This window comes from Panthera uncia, chromosome F1 (genome assembly GCF_023721935.1).
Source record: "Panthera uncia isolate 11264 chromosome F1, Puncia_PCG_1.0, whole genome shotgun sequence".
NCBI lineage: Eukaryota > Metazoa > Chordata > Mammalia > Carnivora > Felidae > Panthera > Panthera uncia.
This window is the reverse complement of record NC_064813.1, coordinates 38868338-38882415: the sequence shown is the minus strand read 5'-3', so window position 1 is coordinate 38882415 and position 14078 is coordinate 38868338. Positions and strand designations below refer to the sequence as shown.

Sequence of the window (14078 nt, the reverse complement as noted above, 5' to 3'; positions counted from 1 at the left end):
AGGCTTGTACAGACCCACCGCACCTCACCCTGCTCCCCTCACTCCCTGCTTTCTGCCACCATGTTGGTTTCACCAAAAGAGAGGAGAGGAAATCGTGGTGAGATTATCTCACCGCCACAGACCTGTATTACCTTTTGTCCCTCTCTCCTTCTTAAGTCCTGACCCTGTTTGGTTTTGCCCAGTCCTTGGCTGATTATATGCCTGGCTCCAATATCAATTATTCCATTTCCTCCCTTCCTCACCCCCTCCTTCTGCCAAATCCTCATGTGTGCTCAGCTCTTCGCCGTTCCCATAGCCCCTCCTGAACTGAGAGGAGACAGGACGTGCCTCAGCAGCTGCCCTGACATGAGTCATGTCTGAAGTACCGCCAGCGAAGACGGAACGAGAAGGGTTGGGCCTTAGGGTGCGGGAAAGGGAAGGAATTTTAATGGATTGTCAGAAAATAGGTGCGGGGAGGGGCGGGGCTGGTTTGGGAGCATCAGGAGCTGCTGAGATTGCTGAAGATTGAGTTGATTAGCCAGAAGAAATGCCCAACATGGGCCGTGTGGGGAATTTTTTTTTTTTTAAAGAAACACCTCTGAAAGAGTTCCTTTGCGGTTCTTGGTGACAAATTTCCATGTGTAATGACCCCACACTGCCCATCTGATAACACTTCCCCGTTACTGTAACACCAACCTGTGGGTGAAGTACACACACAGATAGCTTTGTTCCCACTTTACAGGAGAAAACTGATACTCAGAGAAGTTAAGAGGTGTATCCAAAGTCACAGAGCCACGGGAGTAGCAGAAGCCAGGCTAGAAGCTAAGCTTTCTAGGCTCTGAGGTGTAACAAAATATACGTAACGATGTGTAACATCTATCCTGTCAGCATGATTATTCATTCTGACTACTAGTCTCCTCCAGTGATCTGCCTTCCCTGGGTCTCATATAATCCTTTATACTGCATTACTAAGTCATTTTCTCTAAGTCAGATTCTGTCTGGTCATCACTCTTGGTGTCAGAGCACTTGATTCACATCTGAGCCTTGATCTGCCGGCTTATGGGCTCAGTCAACTGTCCATATGTTGCTCTGAGGGTATCAATTGACATCAAAAAATCAGGAAAAAAATGGGAGGGAAATACATTTGCCGGAAACCTAGTTAAAGCCTCCCTTTAGTCCCTAACCTGTAACATGCAAGAAAGACAAATACTCCACAATTAGCCCCAGCAAGAACTTAGGAAGGGAGGATCACACTGACAATAAAAAGAACACCCAACTCGTAAACCCTCTTCCTTGCCCGGGACCCTGACACTCAGGGGTGACATCTGTAAGCAATGTGACCTCAAAGCAAATAGCACTGAAACCTGGAGCTCCAAGAAGACAGTACCCCAGATTCCCATGGAAAGGCAGTCTTTAGCCCCATCTGCATAATGGCTCACAAAAGAATTCCCAAGAACCATACAGGCTAATGTTAAAATTAGCAAAAATAAATGAAAGTCATAGAATTTGGAAACAGGGAGAAAACTTGGGTGTCACTTAGCCCAATACCCTTGATTTTGGAGTTGAAGAGAGCGCCAACGCTGGTTTGTATGGTTGAACCAGAGCATTTACCACAGAGCTTGGTGCAGAGGTAGGGCTAAATAAATATTTGTTCAGTGATGGATGGATGGGCATAGTGATTTCTTTGAAATCACAAAGAAAGACAGTGACAGGGCCAAGATTAAAGGATCTAGAATAATCTTTACCTGTGTTCGTTTTAAAACTGACCTGAAGACTAATTATCATCAGTTTTTTTTCCACGCACATTATTTCATTGAATCCTGATGATGACCACACGAGGACGACTTTGTTATATCCATTTTATATGTGAAGAAACTGAGGCCCAGAGGTAGAATTATCTTGCCCAGGGTCACATGCTCGGTGAGTAGCAGAGCTCCGATTTGAATCCAGATGTATCCAACTTACAGACACTCCACACCCAACTTAGGGCTCGAACTCATGACCCTGAGATCAAGAGTTGCATGCTCCACCAACTGAGCCAGCCAGGCGCCCCTGTCCAACTTATAAACTCAAGCAATGCTCCATTCCGGCATGTGCCCTCTTATCCAAGAGTCACTGCAGGGGACATGCTCTCCTAGCCCCAGGAGACTTCTAGAGCATTCTCCTTGGTCATCAGCACATATTGAGCAGAGAGTCCCTTCAGGAGTTTCCTAGCAACATTTAAGTTAATCCACAAATGGACCTCAAGAATTCAAACTTCTCTCAAATCCATGATCATATCAGACATTTTGGAAAATGGACTTAAAAATATGCTGTTTTCTTTATGCTTTTTCTACAATGTTCTCATGTGGGACATTTGCAAATATCCAATCAGCCCAAACAGGAGCCTGCACTAACAGCCATCTATGAGATAACGGCCAAGCAAATGGACCTGGTCCTGGTTGGCGGGCCTCACCTCATGGACCAAAGCAGCCCCCTTCCACCCTGTATCACTCTTCTCAGCAACCAATGCAGGTTTGCTCCGCCATAAACCCTAAACCACTCCCCAACACCCCAGGTCTTTTTGAATGCACGCAGCTCCTTACCGGATATCCCCATGAGCCATTCCCCGCCTGGAACTTGGAATAGTAGCTGCTCCGGCTGGTGGTCCCATAGTTGTTGTAATTGTCGGCCAAGCCATCATACATGGAACCTTGAGGACAAAGGCAGGGCGTTAGGACAGTGATGGCCACGCTCTTCACTCGCCTCTCCTCCCCACAGCGTCGCCTCTGTATCCAGGTACACCATACCCCATGGAGGAGACCAGGTGTGAGCTCTTGAAGGAGCAGGATAGGAAATGTATCATCTACTTGCCTTCTCCGTCTCTCCGCTCTACCTCCTCCACAGCCAGGGCCGAGGAAGGGCCCAGGCAGACTGCGGCGGGGACAGCTTTGCAAACCAGCTGAGCCCTTCCTGGGCTGACTAACTGTCTCCCTGGGCTTGGGGTGACTTGACATCTACAGGTCAGGAGTTGGCCTGGAGGGCCTCGGAGCACCGCCATTCCATTCAAGGGAATCACGACTCCGTGTTCCACAAGGATAAGCTTCCCACTGGGGGAAGCCTGGTAGGATCTCAGCATTCCAGGTCCAGAGTCCCAAGGTCAGGGCCACAGAGCCGTGAGGGCTGATTAGAGGCCAGTTCAGGGCAGGACTCTTGTTTCAAACGTCAGCCCGGCCCCCAAGAGTGACGAGGTGATCTTTTGTCCTTTCCTTCATCCTCTAGGTGCTCCAGATGGTGAAGTGGGGAGGGTGGCCATCAACCTCAAAGGCCCCAGTGAGGATTAATTAATGTTTTCGGAGTGCTTGGAGACCCACAAATGATAGGCTCCGCGAGAGGATAGAGTGTCATTAGGGTTATTAGCGGCAAAATGGCTTTGAATCACAGAAATCGGAACTGGGTTTTGGGCTGCTGGTAGGGCTACCTTCCCTTCTCCCCTTCACCAGATGGCAAGTGGCCTCCAAAGGATCGTCCCAACACTGCAAAAGCTAGTCTGTTCGCTGTCTCACTGTCCTTGAAACACGGCTGACCGTGACATGGCCATGACTTTGCTCATACCGTGTCCCTTGCGGAGTCTGCCTTCCCCTATCAGTCACAACATTCAGATCTCACCTATTTTTCAAGGCCAAGCTCACGACCTCACCCCTCTGCGGAAGCCTCTTCTGACCAACCCTGCCCGAGGCAATCTCTTCTATCTCTAAACACACAGTGCCCTGCTGTCTGTACCCTGACTCACATCTTGCTTACCGTCCCATTCCCTACACTGGGACCTGCATGAGGGAAAAGTCATGGCTGTATGGTCTGGACATCCAGAGCAAGGCTTGCCCCACATTCTTACTAGCTCTGGGAAAAAAGGAAGGTGGGATCCAGTGACAGCCTCCTAAGGGGGAGGGCCACTTGTTTTCTCTGAAGTGATGGTCAGACTCCAGCATCTGAAACCTTGTCTAGGGGGAAGGGTTTGACAGTGATCTTTCCCAGCCAGATTAGCTCCTTCCCCATCCACCATACCCACTCAGACTCCCACATCTTTTGGGGATGGTGGGGGGACTGGAGTATCTGGGCTGAGGGCAGATGGAATAGCAGAGGGGCAGCTTTGGAATGTGGCAGGCATCTCTGCGTGGTGCCACCTCCTCTCTCGAAAGCCAGCCAGACGACTACCCCATAGCACACAGAAGGGGCACTGCCCCCGATTACCACTCCCCCATAATGGAGGACCAATAGGCCATTAAGGTTACTGGCTGTGGCAGAGACAGTTTGCCCTGGGAGCCTACAGGTGTTGACCTTGGTCTTGGCTCTGACAGTTGGGCAAGTCACTTGCTCTCCCTGGACCTCAGCTTCTTCTGTAAAAAGAAGGGGTTGGCTTCTATACACCCCGAAGACCGCATACAGCTCCAGTGTTCCATGACTGTATGATTATAGTAACCCATGCCCCATGGCATTCAGAGAAGCTTGTAAGGAAGACGGGGAGACATCAAAGGCTACGCCAGCACCTCCTTTGCTGCCTGCCTCAGGTCCTCCCAGAGGTGTCCTGCAGGCCCAGGCCTGACTCCTGACGGGGACTCTCCCTGAGCCTCTGACCTACTGTAAGCTCCTCTATTGAGCATACACAGCTTGTTCCTCTCCCTTTCTCAGGAAGCTGCACCCCCTGCCCCCCGAAAGGCTGCCTTTGTTAGGAGGAGCCTGGAAGCAATCTCATGGGCTCAGACGCCCAGAAGCAGCTTACACCAGGGAAGGGGCTACAGCCAGGACCTTAGGCATGCATGGTCAGGGCCCGGGGCAGCTGACAGCAGGTCTCGTCTGACTCTCCTCCATCCGGCCTACTTCTATCATCCCTTCCAGGGTTTGGCAGGCCGGCGTTCACTTGGCTGTTGCCCCATGAGCAGGGATCTCTCATCCAAGGGCAGGTGTGGGTCAGCCAGCTGCTGTCAGATGGAAAATTTGGGGTGGCGATGGAGAGTTCTATGGAGCCCCAGGGAGGCCTTCTGCTAGGGGAGGCATCCCCGGGAGGCTCAGTGGAGGGCAGGCTCCCATGGGGCCTCTACTCTTTCTCAAAAGGGAATCTGTCAGCAGTGACATCACTCACCCTCTCGGTCATCAGATGAAGCATCGTTTCCCTCTATGCCCTGCATCTGCCTGCCTCCCTCTCACATAATCTTCTCCATGTGGGAGGTAGGGAGTTCTCTGTCAAGGAGGCAGGGGTGAATAGGACCTCTGGAATGTTCTATAACTCCAAAGCCGGTCCCTGTGTCCCAGTGGTGACTTTAGTGATGGCAGGTGTGGGCTATAGCACTCCCTACTGGTGGGGCCAAGGTCTCCAGGTCCTTCCAGGTGGCTCCTGAAGGCACCCCCTAAGATCCGTCTGCAATTGGGGGTCAGATCACTTGACTCCCACCTTAAGATGCTTTGCTTGGCTTCCTTGTGAGAACGAGGCTGCCATCACAACAGCCAGTGCTGCTTCTCTGGCAGAAAGGTAGCTGCACTTGGGGGCCAAGGTTCTGAGCTAAAGGAGGAGTCCAGAGAACTTACCTAACTGAAGTCACACTCCGTATTGTGCCCGATGACCAATGAGGTGCAGGAAGGAGGTGAGCTCTGTTCGTAAGAGCGCTGCTCCCCTCTCCTGACCCTAGGGTGTCTGGCTGGTACACCCTGCCTTTGGAAAGTCAGGCTCAACACCAAGAACATGGGGGTTCTCAATGACAGTAATAGTAATAGCTCTGAAAGCTTTCACTTCTCCATCTAGTCCTCTGACTTCTCCAGAACTCATTTCTAAGAAGCCTTTCCTGATTAACTCTACCTGGTCCCATGACCCTGGTTGACTGCCTCCTTGGAATAAGGGCACGGAAAGGTGTAATCAGTTCTCCATCTCACGACTGTGCCAGTGTCCATCGTCATGTATTTTGGGCACTCACTGAGGCAAGAATTGTGTCTCTTCTTTCCCTGGGATCTTGGGCACAGGGCGTGGCTCTGGGCGGGGCTGGGCGGAACCTGGACTGAGCTGGCCTTTTTTGTCAACCAGTTCTCCTTACCCACCCCTCATGGTGGAGGTGCTTAGATTTCTGGTGCCTAGAGGCTCCACATCCCCCAAATTGCAGCATGGGATCAGGGTCCTTGAAGGCTTACTCAACCAGGCCCTCCTCCCACCCAAAGAGGTCCCTGGGGGCAGTGGGGGGGGGGTGGTTTGCTGGGTAATCCAGGAAGACAGACGGTCTGCGAACAGCTTTAGAACAGGCACAGCCACCTCCTTGAGGAGGATTCTTGGTGTCAGGAGTGGTAAGGGGAGGTGATCCCAGCACCCAGCTCACCCCACAGAATCACCCCTACTCTTGTATCTGAGTGCTTGCATTCCCACTGTTTTCTCTAGAAGGGCACACACGCCGTAAACAAAGTTGGTGGCTTCTCAGTAAAGCCGGCTGCCGGCTCAACTTGTGCATTGTCCCCAGGAGACAACCCACCCACAGAACCCCAAGGTCAAAGAGCAGATGTCTCAGAGAATGTATCGCTTTCTTCAGCATACAAGCCATTCCAGCGGCTCTGTCCACACAGCTTGTCTCAGCTTGTGTCAGTGTTTCAGGGCGTAAAGCCCTCTCAGAAAATCTACCACTCACACCATCAGCGTCCCTGGATGCTGCTTCCCTTTGGTGCCTGAGATGATTATCTGATTCTCTCTTGTGTCATAGGGGCAACCCAAGCTTTCTTGCCTACCGAAGCTTTGAAAAGAGAGGCAGCTTCTTTGTTAGGATATATGGACTTCTCTCTCCAATGAGGACAGGCAAACCTTTGCAGGGATGACTCATCCTTTTCCACCTCCAAGCTTTCAAATAGGTCACACCCACCGCACCTGAAACATTCTTTCTCTTCTTCTCAGCCAAACCCTCTCCCTGCATTCAAAACCTTGCACAAAAATCAGCTTCTCCTACAGGTGACTCCACCCAGTGCTCTGGGCACTCCAAAGTGCACCCAGCTCATGGCACTCTAGCGTAACCATGCCAGCTTTCTGCCCAACTGCTCTACTCACTCCGCGCTGGTTTGTGTGTTCCTTGGAGTGTGGCTTCTGTACATTGTGTGGGTATGTGGGTACGTGGGCGTGTGTGTGTGTGTGTGCACGCGTGTGCACCTATGGGCCCTTCTCCCAGAAAGCAGGCTCTAGATGTCCCCAGTTAGGCTGGGAACTCCCTGAAGTGAGAGATCTCCTGCTCGTACTAGATCGCCACCCCACTCCTGACCCCAGGACCAAGGTCTACCTGGAGAAGGCACTCATGATCAACAGGCTGCCCTTAGGGACAGAGGTCATCTGAAACCTCTCTCCTCCACCCTTCCCCCCTGCCCCAGATCCCTCTCCCTTGCTAGTCGGGAAGGTTTGTCCCACAGCACACAGCCCTAGATGTATATCTACGGTTTGATCTGTATCCCTTAAGGTCGGTCGATGTCTCTTCTGGCTTCTACACTGTAAAGTCCATCTGTTCCTCAGCACAGAACCCTTGAGAAAGGAAGCAGCTCCTTACCTTCCAGCCCTGACAACGTCTTTCTCTCACCCCCTGAAATCTCTTCCACCTGTGGTGCTCCGTCAGGCTAGGCCCATAGCAAGAGGAATTTAAATGAGAGAATAAGAACTGCCAGAAGATACTTCTAGCACGATCTCCCTCAGAGATGTTCAAGATTGGGCAGTTTGGACTGTGCCCATGTGAACGTTCAGGTGCCCAAGGGAGGGGAATGGCCAGACACCCTCCCATTTCTTTCTGCCAGGGCCAGCTGGGAGCACTCTGGACATACATCTCCTATCCGGATGGTTTCATGAGCCTGAGGTGGGCAGAGAGTTCAGCACAACCGCACCAGGCACTTTGGCATGGTTCTTACTCCTCTTCTGGGCATGTGTACAGAGCAGAGATGCTGCTACAGCCTGTGTCCGCTCCTCTCCCTCACTAGCACATCTGCTTCTCTTTCTGATCATCTGTTCCTGGCCACCACTAAACCCAAGGATAGGGCAGAGAGTGGGAGCATCTTGTAGGGACAGGACTGGCACAGAGGGCAGAGCAGTGGTCTAGTGTGGGCAAAGGTCAGAATAGGACTCAGCCACCTGGCTGGGGATCCAAACTAAAAACTTGTCTTCAGCAATTACCATGTTAGATGTCTGTCCATCCTTTTGTGTGTGTGTGTGTGTGTGTGTGTGTGTGTGTGTGTGCATCCCACGGGGCTGATCTTCATGCTGAATCTAAGTGTGAGTGAAAGATGGGGACCGGAACAACCATTCCGTAACTTTGTTGCACATCAGAATTGCCTGGGAACCTTTCAGAGTCCTGATGCCCACACTGTCCCCCATGCTCACTAAATCAGAATCTCTGAGGGTGGGACTCAAACATTTGCATTTTTTAAAATCCCCAGGTGATTTCGATGCAGAGGCAGGTTTGAGAGCAGCGGACTGGATGGCTTTTGGTATGTCAGGGTGTTTACAAGAGGGAAACCGTGAGTGACACACAGTGAGGAGAGGAGCCTTTTTGCAGGACAGCTGCAGCTGGTTTGGGGGGATGGCCTGCAGAGGTAGGGAGTGACACCATCTATTTCCAAAGACTGTTACCCATCATGGCACATGTTGGAAATGATCTAATCCAATCTCTTACAGTTGCAGAGACCCAGAGAGAGGCAGTGACTTGCCCCAGATCACACAGCAGCAATCCATCCAGGTAGAACTCAGATCTCCTGACACCAGGCTGGACTCTTGCCCTAGCACGAACTGCAAGGTGGTGTGTAAGTGTGTGCGTGTGTGTGTGTGTGTGTGTGTGTACACACATGTGTATGTGCATGGGTGTGGGTATTCGTGTGTATATGTGTATGCACACACGTGTGGTGTGTGCCTACAGAGAACTTCACATGAAGATATCTAACATTCTGCCATCTTACTTTGTCCAAACGTCACACACCTTCTAGCGGTCATACCTCATGGCAGGGGTAGTTGCCAGATTTTTAGGTCTGGAACAATTGGCTTCTTGATATTTACAATTTGGTGTGTGGGGAGAAACATTGATTTCTATATTTTTTTTAACCTCTGCCAGCGAGCTTCGCAAAGGAGCAGGCTCCAGGGAAACCACATTTGCCATGAAACATTCTGGAATACTTGGCATTTTTGCATGTGTTGTAACAGGCAAACGGAAAGTCTGGTAAAACCTGAGCTTCAAGCCAAGATACGTTGTAAAGAAACAGGAATTGGTCCATTTGAAGTTTAATTAGGATGTTTCGCGGCTGGAATAAGCTGAAGCCCAGACACCCTTCACTCGCTCCCGTGCCAGCTTCAGTCCCAAGAAAACAACCCCAGAAGTGATGCCTGTTTATGGTCTGCGGTCAGGAACAGACAACTTTCAAGGGGGTAGAATGAGCAGACCCTCACACAGGCAGAGGCTTATGCTGAGACACAGCCAAATGCAAATACAGAAATGCCAACAAACCTCCACCTGTACACGCCACGGCCACCAAGCCAGCACAAGCCTGCCCCCTAGGAGCTCCTCGAGTAGCAACTGCCCGGTGAGGGGTAGATGCAGGATGATGAAGGAGCGGGGTGGACAGACACCTCCCCTAGCCTAAGGTCGCCCCAACCCTATCTCTGATCAGGGAGAAATTCAGATTTGGCCATGTTAAATAGGAAATGGTACTTGGGAGAAGAAAGGAGAAAATTGAAAGTAAAAATCACAGATGTCTAAGCAGGTAGTGAGACACACAAGAATGACGGGCTAGTCTTGGGACTTGCCTGGAAGGAGAAGGGATGTGGAACAGAAAGGTAGTGTCATTAAACTTGGTGTGTGATGAGTATTCATGGCAGAGGCAGTGGTGTGTGTGTGTGTGTGTGTGTGTGTGTGTGTGTGTGTGTGTGTTGAAGTTGGATCAAATGAGATGTGGGTTAAGTTTTAGGAAGAGATACCAAGGGAAGTTCTAAAGAACCTGAATGTGGGGGGCGCCTGAGTGGCTTAGTCGGTAAGCGTCTGACTTCAGCTCAGGTCATGATCTCATGGTTCGTGAGTTCGAGCCCCGCATCGGGCTCTGGGCTGATAGCTCAGAGCCTGGAGCCTCCTTCTGATTCTGTGTGTGTCTCTCTCTCTGCTCCTCCCCCACTCACACTCTGTCTCTCTCTCAAAAATAAATAAACATTAAAAAATTTTTTTAAAGAACCTGAATGTGGAAAAGTTTCCCTCCAGGCTGCCTAACCAGTGCAATAGCCCTTGACCCCCAGACAGGGCAGTTCATGATCAGCACCTGCAGGGCCTTTCCCACCTCAGGCAGGTCAAGTTTCCCTAGCAGACATCCTTGGCTGAGCAGCCCCATCCCCTGGGTTTCCTCCCGCTTCCCACACAGTCTGAGAAGACACCCTGATGCATTCAAGCATGCTCTGGAAGCACAGTAGAGTAATACTTAGTGGCCAGTTCACAAGAAGACCCACACTGGCAGGCAGGTTCAGAGCAGTCTCCTTCTGCAGGGTCTCATGACACCAGGGCCCTCGCCTCCCTCCCTGGGGACCACAACGAGGCATCTGTCTCATCTGCTGTGTTTGGGGGACGGCATGGGTGGAAATGGGTATTGTGTGGCAGGCTCCTTCCACAGGACTCCTTTTTCATGGGTGGCTCAATTTCCCCCTCACCGACAAGACAGAAGAGAACCCTAGTGGGGAGGACTCTGGGGAAAAGCTGGCTCTATTACCAGAAACACCACTGGCCGATTCCTGGCTGTCCCTCATGGCGTACAAGGGGTGGCGGCTCCCCGCCAGGCAACCTGTGAGGTGTGGCTGGCCTTCTTTGGAGCGGCTGTTCTTAACCAGAGGAGCCCCGGTGGGATTCAGGGGTCCCAACAGAACCAAACACCCTAGAGAATTCAACTCTTCTCTCTTGAAGAGTGTCCAGTGTGTCCAGCAGGGTGAAGGCAAGGCCCTGGGGTATGGTCCTTCTACAACTGCCAACTTGCCCCTCCCAGCAGTCACAGCAGGTGCATGGGATATAAACCAACACAAAAGGAGGGAGCAAAGGTAGTAGGAATGGCCACTGGGCACATAGGGAACGCTTGGGCGGTTCTGATGATGAGAAGGGGGAAATCTGATGAAAACAAAGCCAGATAAACCAGAAACACCAGCTCCAAGTGATCTAACCGCCTCTTCCACCTAGGATGCCGCTGGGGAAACTAGCCCCTGTGGGAACCTCGCCAGAGCTGAGGGTAGAGGGGACACACCTTCTGGGTCAGTCCTTAGAGAGACCTATTTCTGGAAAGATACGCATTAGCCAAGGAAGTCAACTGTCGCCTGGCTGAAGCCCCCGGAGGACCTTGGGATGGAGAGAATGAGATCCCACTGGATAGATGTTACCCACAGAGGTCAAGGCCAGAAACAGAGCACTGCATGATGACAGACACTCGCTGGCATCCCTGCAGGTGGGAAGAAGAACGGGTGTTTAGAGCACCTGGCATTTTTGAGATTTTCTTGGGATGGCGTGGGAGTGGAAAGGGATAGGTGACTCTTATGCAGAGAAGAGAGTAGGTTGCCTTGAGCTGTGACTGGACCGTGGCCAGAAATGGGGACACTTTTTTGTTTTTTTAATCTCGAACCTACTTCCAAAAAAGGCTAGTATGCAGCTATCAAACCATAAATAAAAGAGACGGAGGCAAATGCTCTGGAGTCTGCATGACCTTGAGTGGAAGTCTGGCAGGAGAGGAGCCAGGAGTCCAGGCCAGGGCAAAGGACACACTGAGCAGCAAAGACCTTTAGGTTCGGGGTACAGGGAAGTCCTCAGCCAGCCATTTTCTCTCCCTCAGCTCTACACGGGGGCCACTCAGGAATGAGAGAGACAGGCAGAGAGAAAAAGCCAGAGGTAGGAAACGTGAGCTGTTGCGTGCGTGTGTGTGCATGTGTGTGTGTGCGTGTGTGTGTGTGGTGGGAGGTGGGCAGGGGTCTGTCTCCTTTGCCTCCTTCCTCTTTACTACCCCCACACCCTGTCCACTCTCTTAGGGGCCAGACTGCATAAATAAGTCTTGGTTGACCTGTACCGGTTTGCAGTCTGTGGAATCTTTGTCGGCACTTGCGAAATTTAGCTAAATGAATAAATAAGCAGAACGACTGCTGGTTGGTGTGTAATTCTTACTGCAAATGCTTTGTATTAAAGTATCTGGCCTAAAAATTCTCCACAAATGGCCCTGCCAGATATCGTACCTTCCTTCTTGAGTTGCAGGGGGCCGATCACTTTTTCCTAGCCTCCCAGGCTTGGGGGACCTCAGCACAGGGTGAAGGGGTGGGGTCGATGGCTGGTCAGGCCCCGCACCTAAACTAAACAAGTGCTCACCCTGAGGGCTCAGCCCTGGGGGCCTTCTGGGATTCCCAGCCTTGCCAACCTCAATTCCTGCGCAAGCGTCCTCCTGACACTTGTTCCTTCCTACTTAAGCCAAGTGAGGTAGGGAGAATCTGGTGGGAAAGGGAGTTTCTGCATTAGCTACTGAGGAAACAGGGCATCCCCAGACCTCCTTCCCGGTCCTCAGGGAGCCTCAGGGAGCGCGCTGGTCCTGGGCTGACCTTCCAACCAGACTTGCCTCTTCCAGGTGTGAGGCTCCCGCTAGCGTGCTGCGGCACACCACGGGCTTGTCCCTGTTCCCCGCGGCACCTCCCCGTCCCGCAGCGCCTCTCCTGAGCACCTACTGGGGTCACAGTGACTCCCTTGCCCGCCGGCAGCCACACACTGGGAACCTGCCGGCCTGGGCGCCGGCTACCTGCCGCTGGAGCAGTGAAAAGCAAAGCCTCAAGGACAGGACGGGGAGTGAGGGGGGCACACAGCCCTGGGGAGCCCTGGGGGGAGCCGAGGCAGAACAAGAGAGAGGCGGGGACTGTTCCCGAGCAGTTGGGGGAAGAAAGCCTTCCCCGCTCTGGGCCTGGACAAGGGCCCGCGGGCGATCCTCGGCCTCCGCGAGCTGGCGAGACGCCCGTGGCGGTGTCCCCCGCCGCGGGAGCCCGCCTTCGCGCCCCCCAGCTTCTGGGGAGCTCGCCAGCCGGTCGCCGGCCGCCGCTCCACCCGGTCGGACGGGCCGCGCAGACCCCGCCCCCCCCGCCCCGGGGCGCGCGCCACCTCCTGTCCCCGCAGCCCGGCCGAGGGGCGCGGGGCAGGGGCGCACGGGCCGCGCCGGGCGCCGAGTCTTTACCTCGGTTGGAGTGGCTCAGGGTGGACGACTGGGAAGACTTGGACTTCTGCCGCTTGACGGTCATCATCACCTGCTCTTGCACGCGCTGCCTGCCCGACGTGCCGGTCTTCATCTTTTGGTCCGACGGCAAAGCCAGCGTCGAGTTGTCCTGGTCGGGGAAGCATTCGTAGGCCAAGGCGGTCTTGAGCGGCGAGTGGTTCATGGCGGCGAGAGGCGCGGGCCGGGCGTGCGAGAGCCGAGAGGGGCGGCGAGGTGCGGCGGGGCGAGCGGGCGGGCGGGCGGCTGCGGCTCTGCTGGCGCTCAGCGGCTCCCGAGGGCCATAGAGTGAGAGGTCCGCGTGAGGCTCCCGGCGGCGGCTCCTGGCGCCTCCACCCCGGCTCGTCCCTCTGCTGGCACTGGCGGGGCCCGCCCTCGGTCAGACTGGATATACCACCCCTGCCCTGCACCACCCACTCCACTGGCTGCGCGCCCCCGCCAGGTGCCGAGCTGCAGGGCGCTGCCGCTGCGGGAGCGAGCGCTCTTGGGGAGGGGGGCGGGGGCAGGGCCGCGAGCCCGGAGTGTGGGGCCTCGGCGTCTTCTTGCTCTCTGCTCCCTGCTCTCGCTTCCCTCCCCCGTGACGTGCGGGAGGTGAGGCCCCAGGGAGACGCCCCTCCGTCCTGTTCCTGCTCGCTCATGGAGAAAGTATGTGCTCAGCTCAGGAACCCAGGGAGACTTCTCTCGAGGAAAAAGGAGTCTTTCTTGATAAGTTCACCGCCCCCCCCCCCCAATCCCAAGAGAGCCTGAAATCCACCTTCTTCTGTCCTGAGGTCATGGCAGAGACCAGCCCCTTGGGTGGTGGTCAGCTCCCAGGCTGAGGGCTGAAGCACAGCCCATGTCTAAAGGGAGTGCTCAATCCTGTGGGAACAACCCAC

General features: G+C 53.5%; 1 protein-coding gene across 1 annotated transcript in view; it reads right to left on the bottom strand.

Moving 5' to 3' along the window:
* Positions 1 to 13612, bottom strand: part of PKP1 (plakophilin 1) — a 48528-nt gene extending 34916 nt beyond the window's left edge. The window contains exons 1-2 of the mRNA XM_049634331.1: positions 13168 to 13612; positions 2565 to 2671 (exon numbers count right to left, since the gene is read on the bottom strand). Coding sequence (XP_049490288.1) covers positions 2565 to 2671; positions 13168 to 13369 — 309 coding nt within the window. The 5' untranslated portion in view covers positions 13370 to 13612. The remainder of the gene's footprint in view (positions 1 to 2564; positions 2672 to 13167) is intronic.
* Between the last annotated feature and the right edge of the window lie 466 nt (positions 13613 to 14078).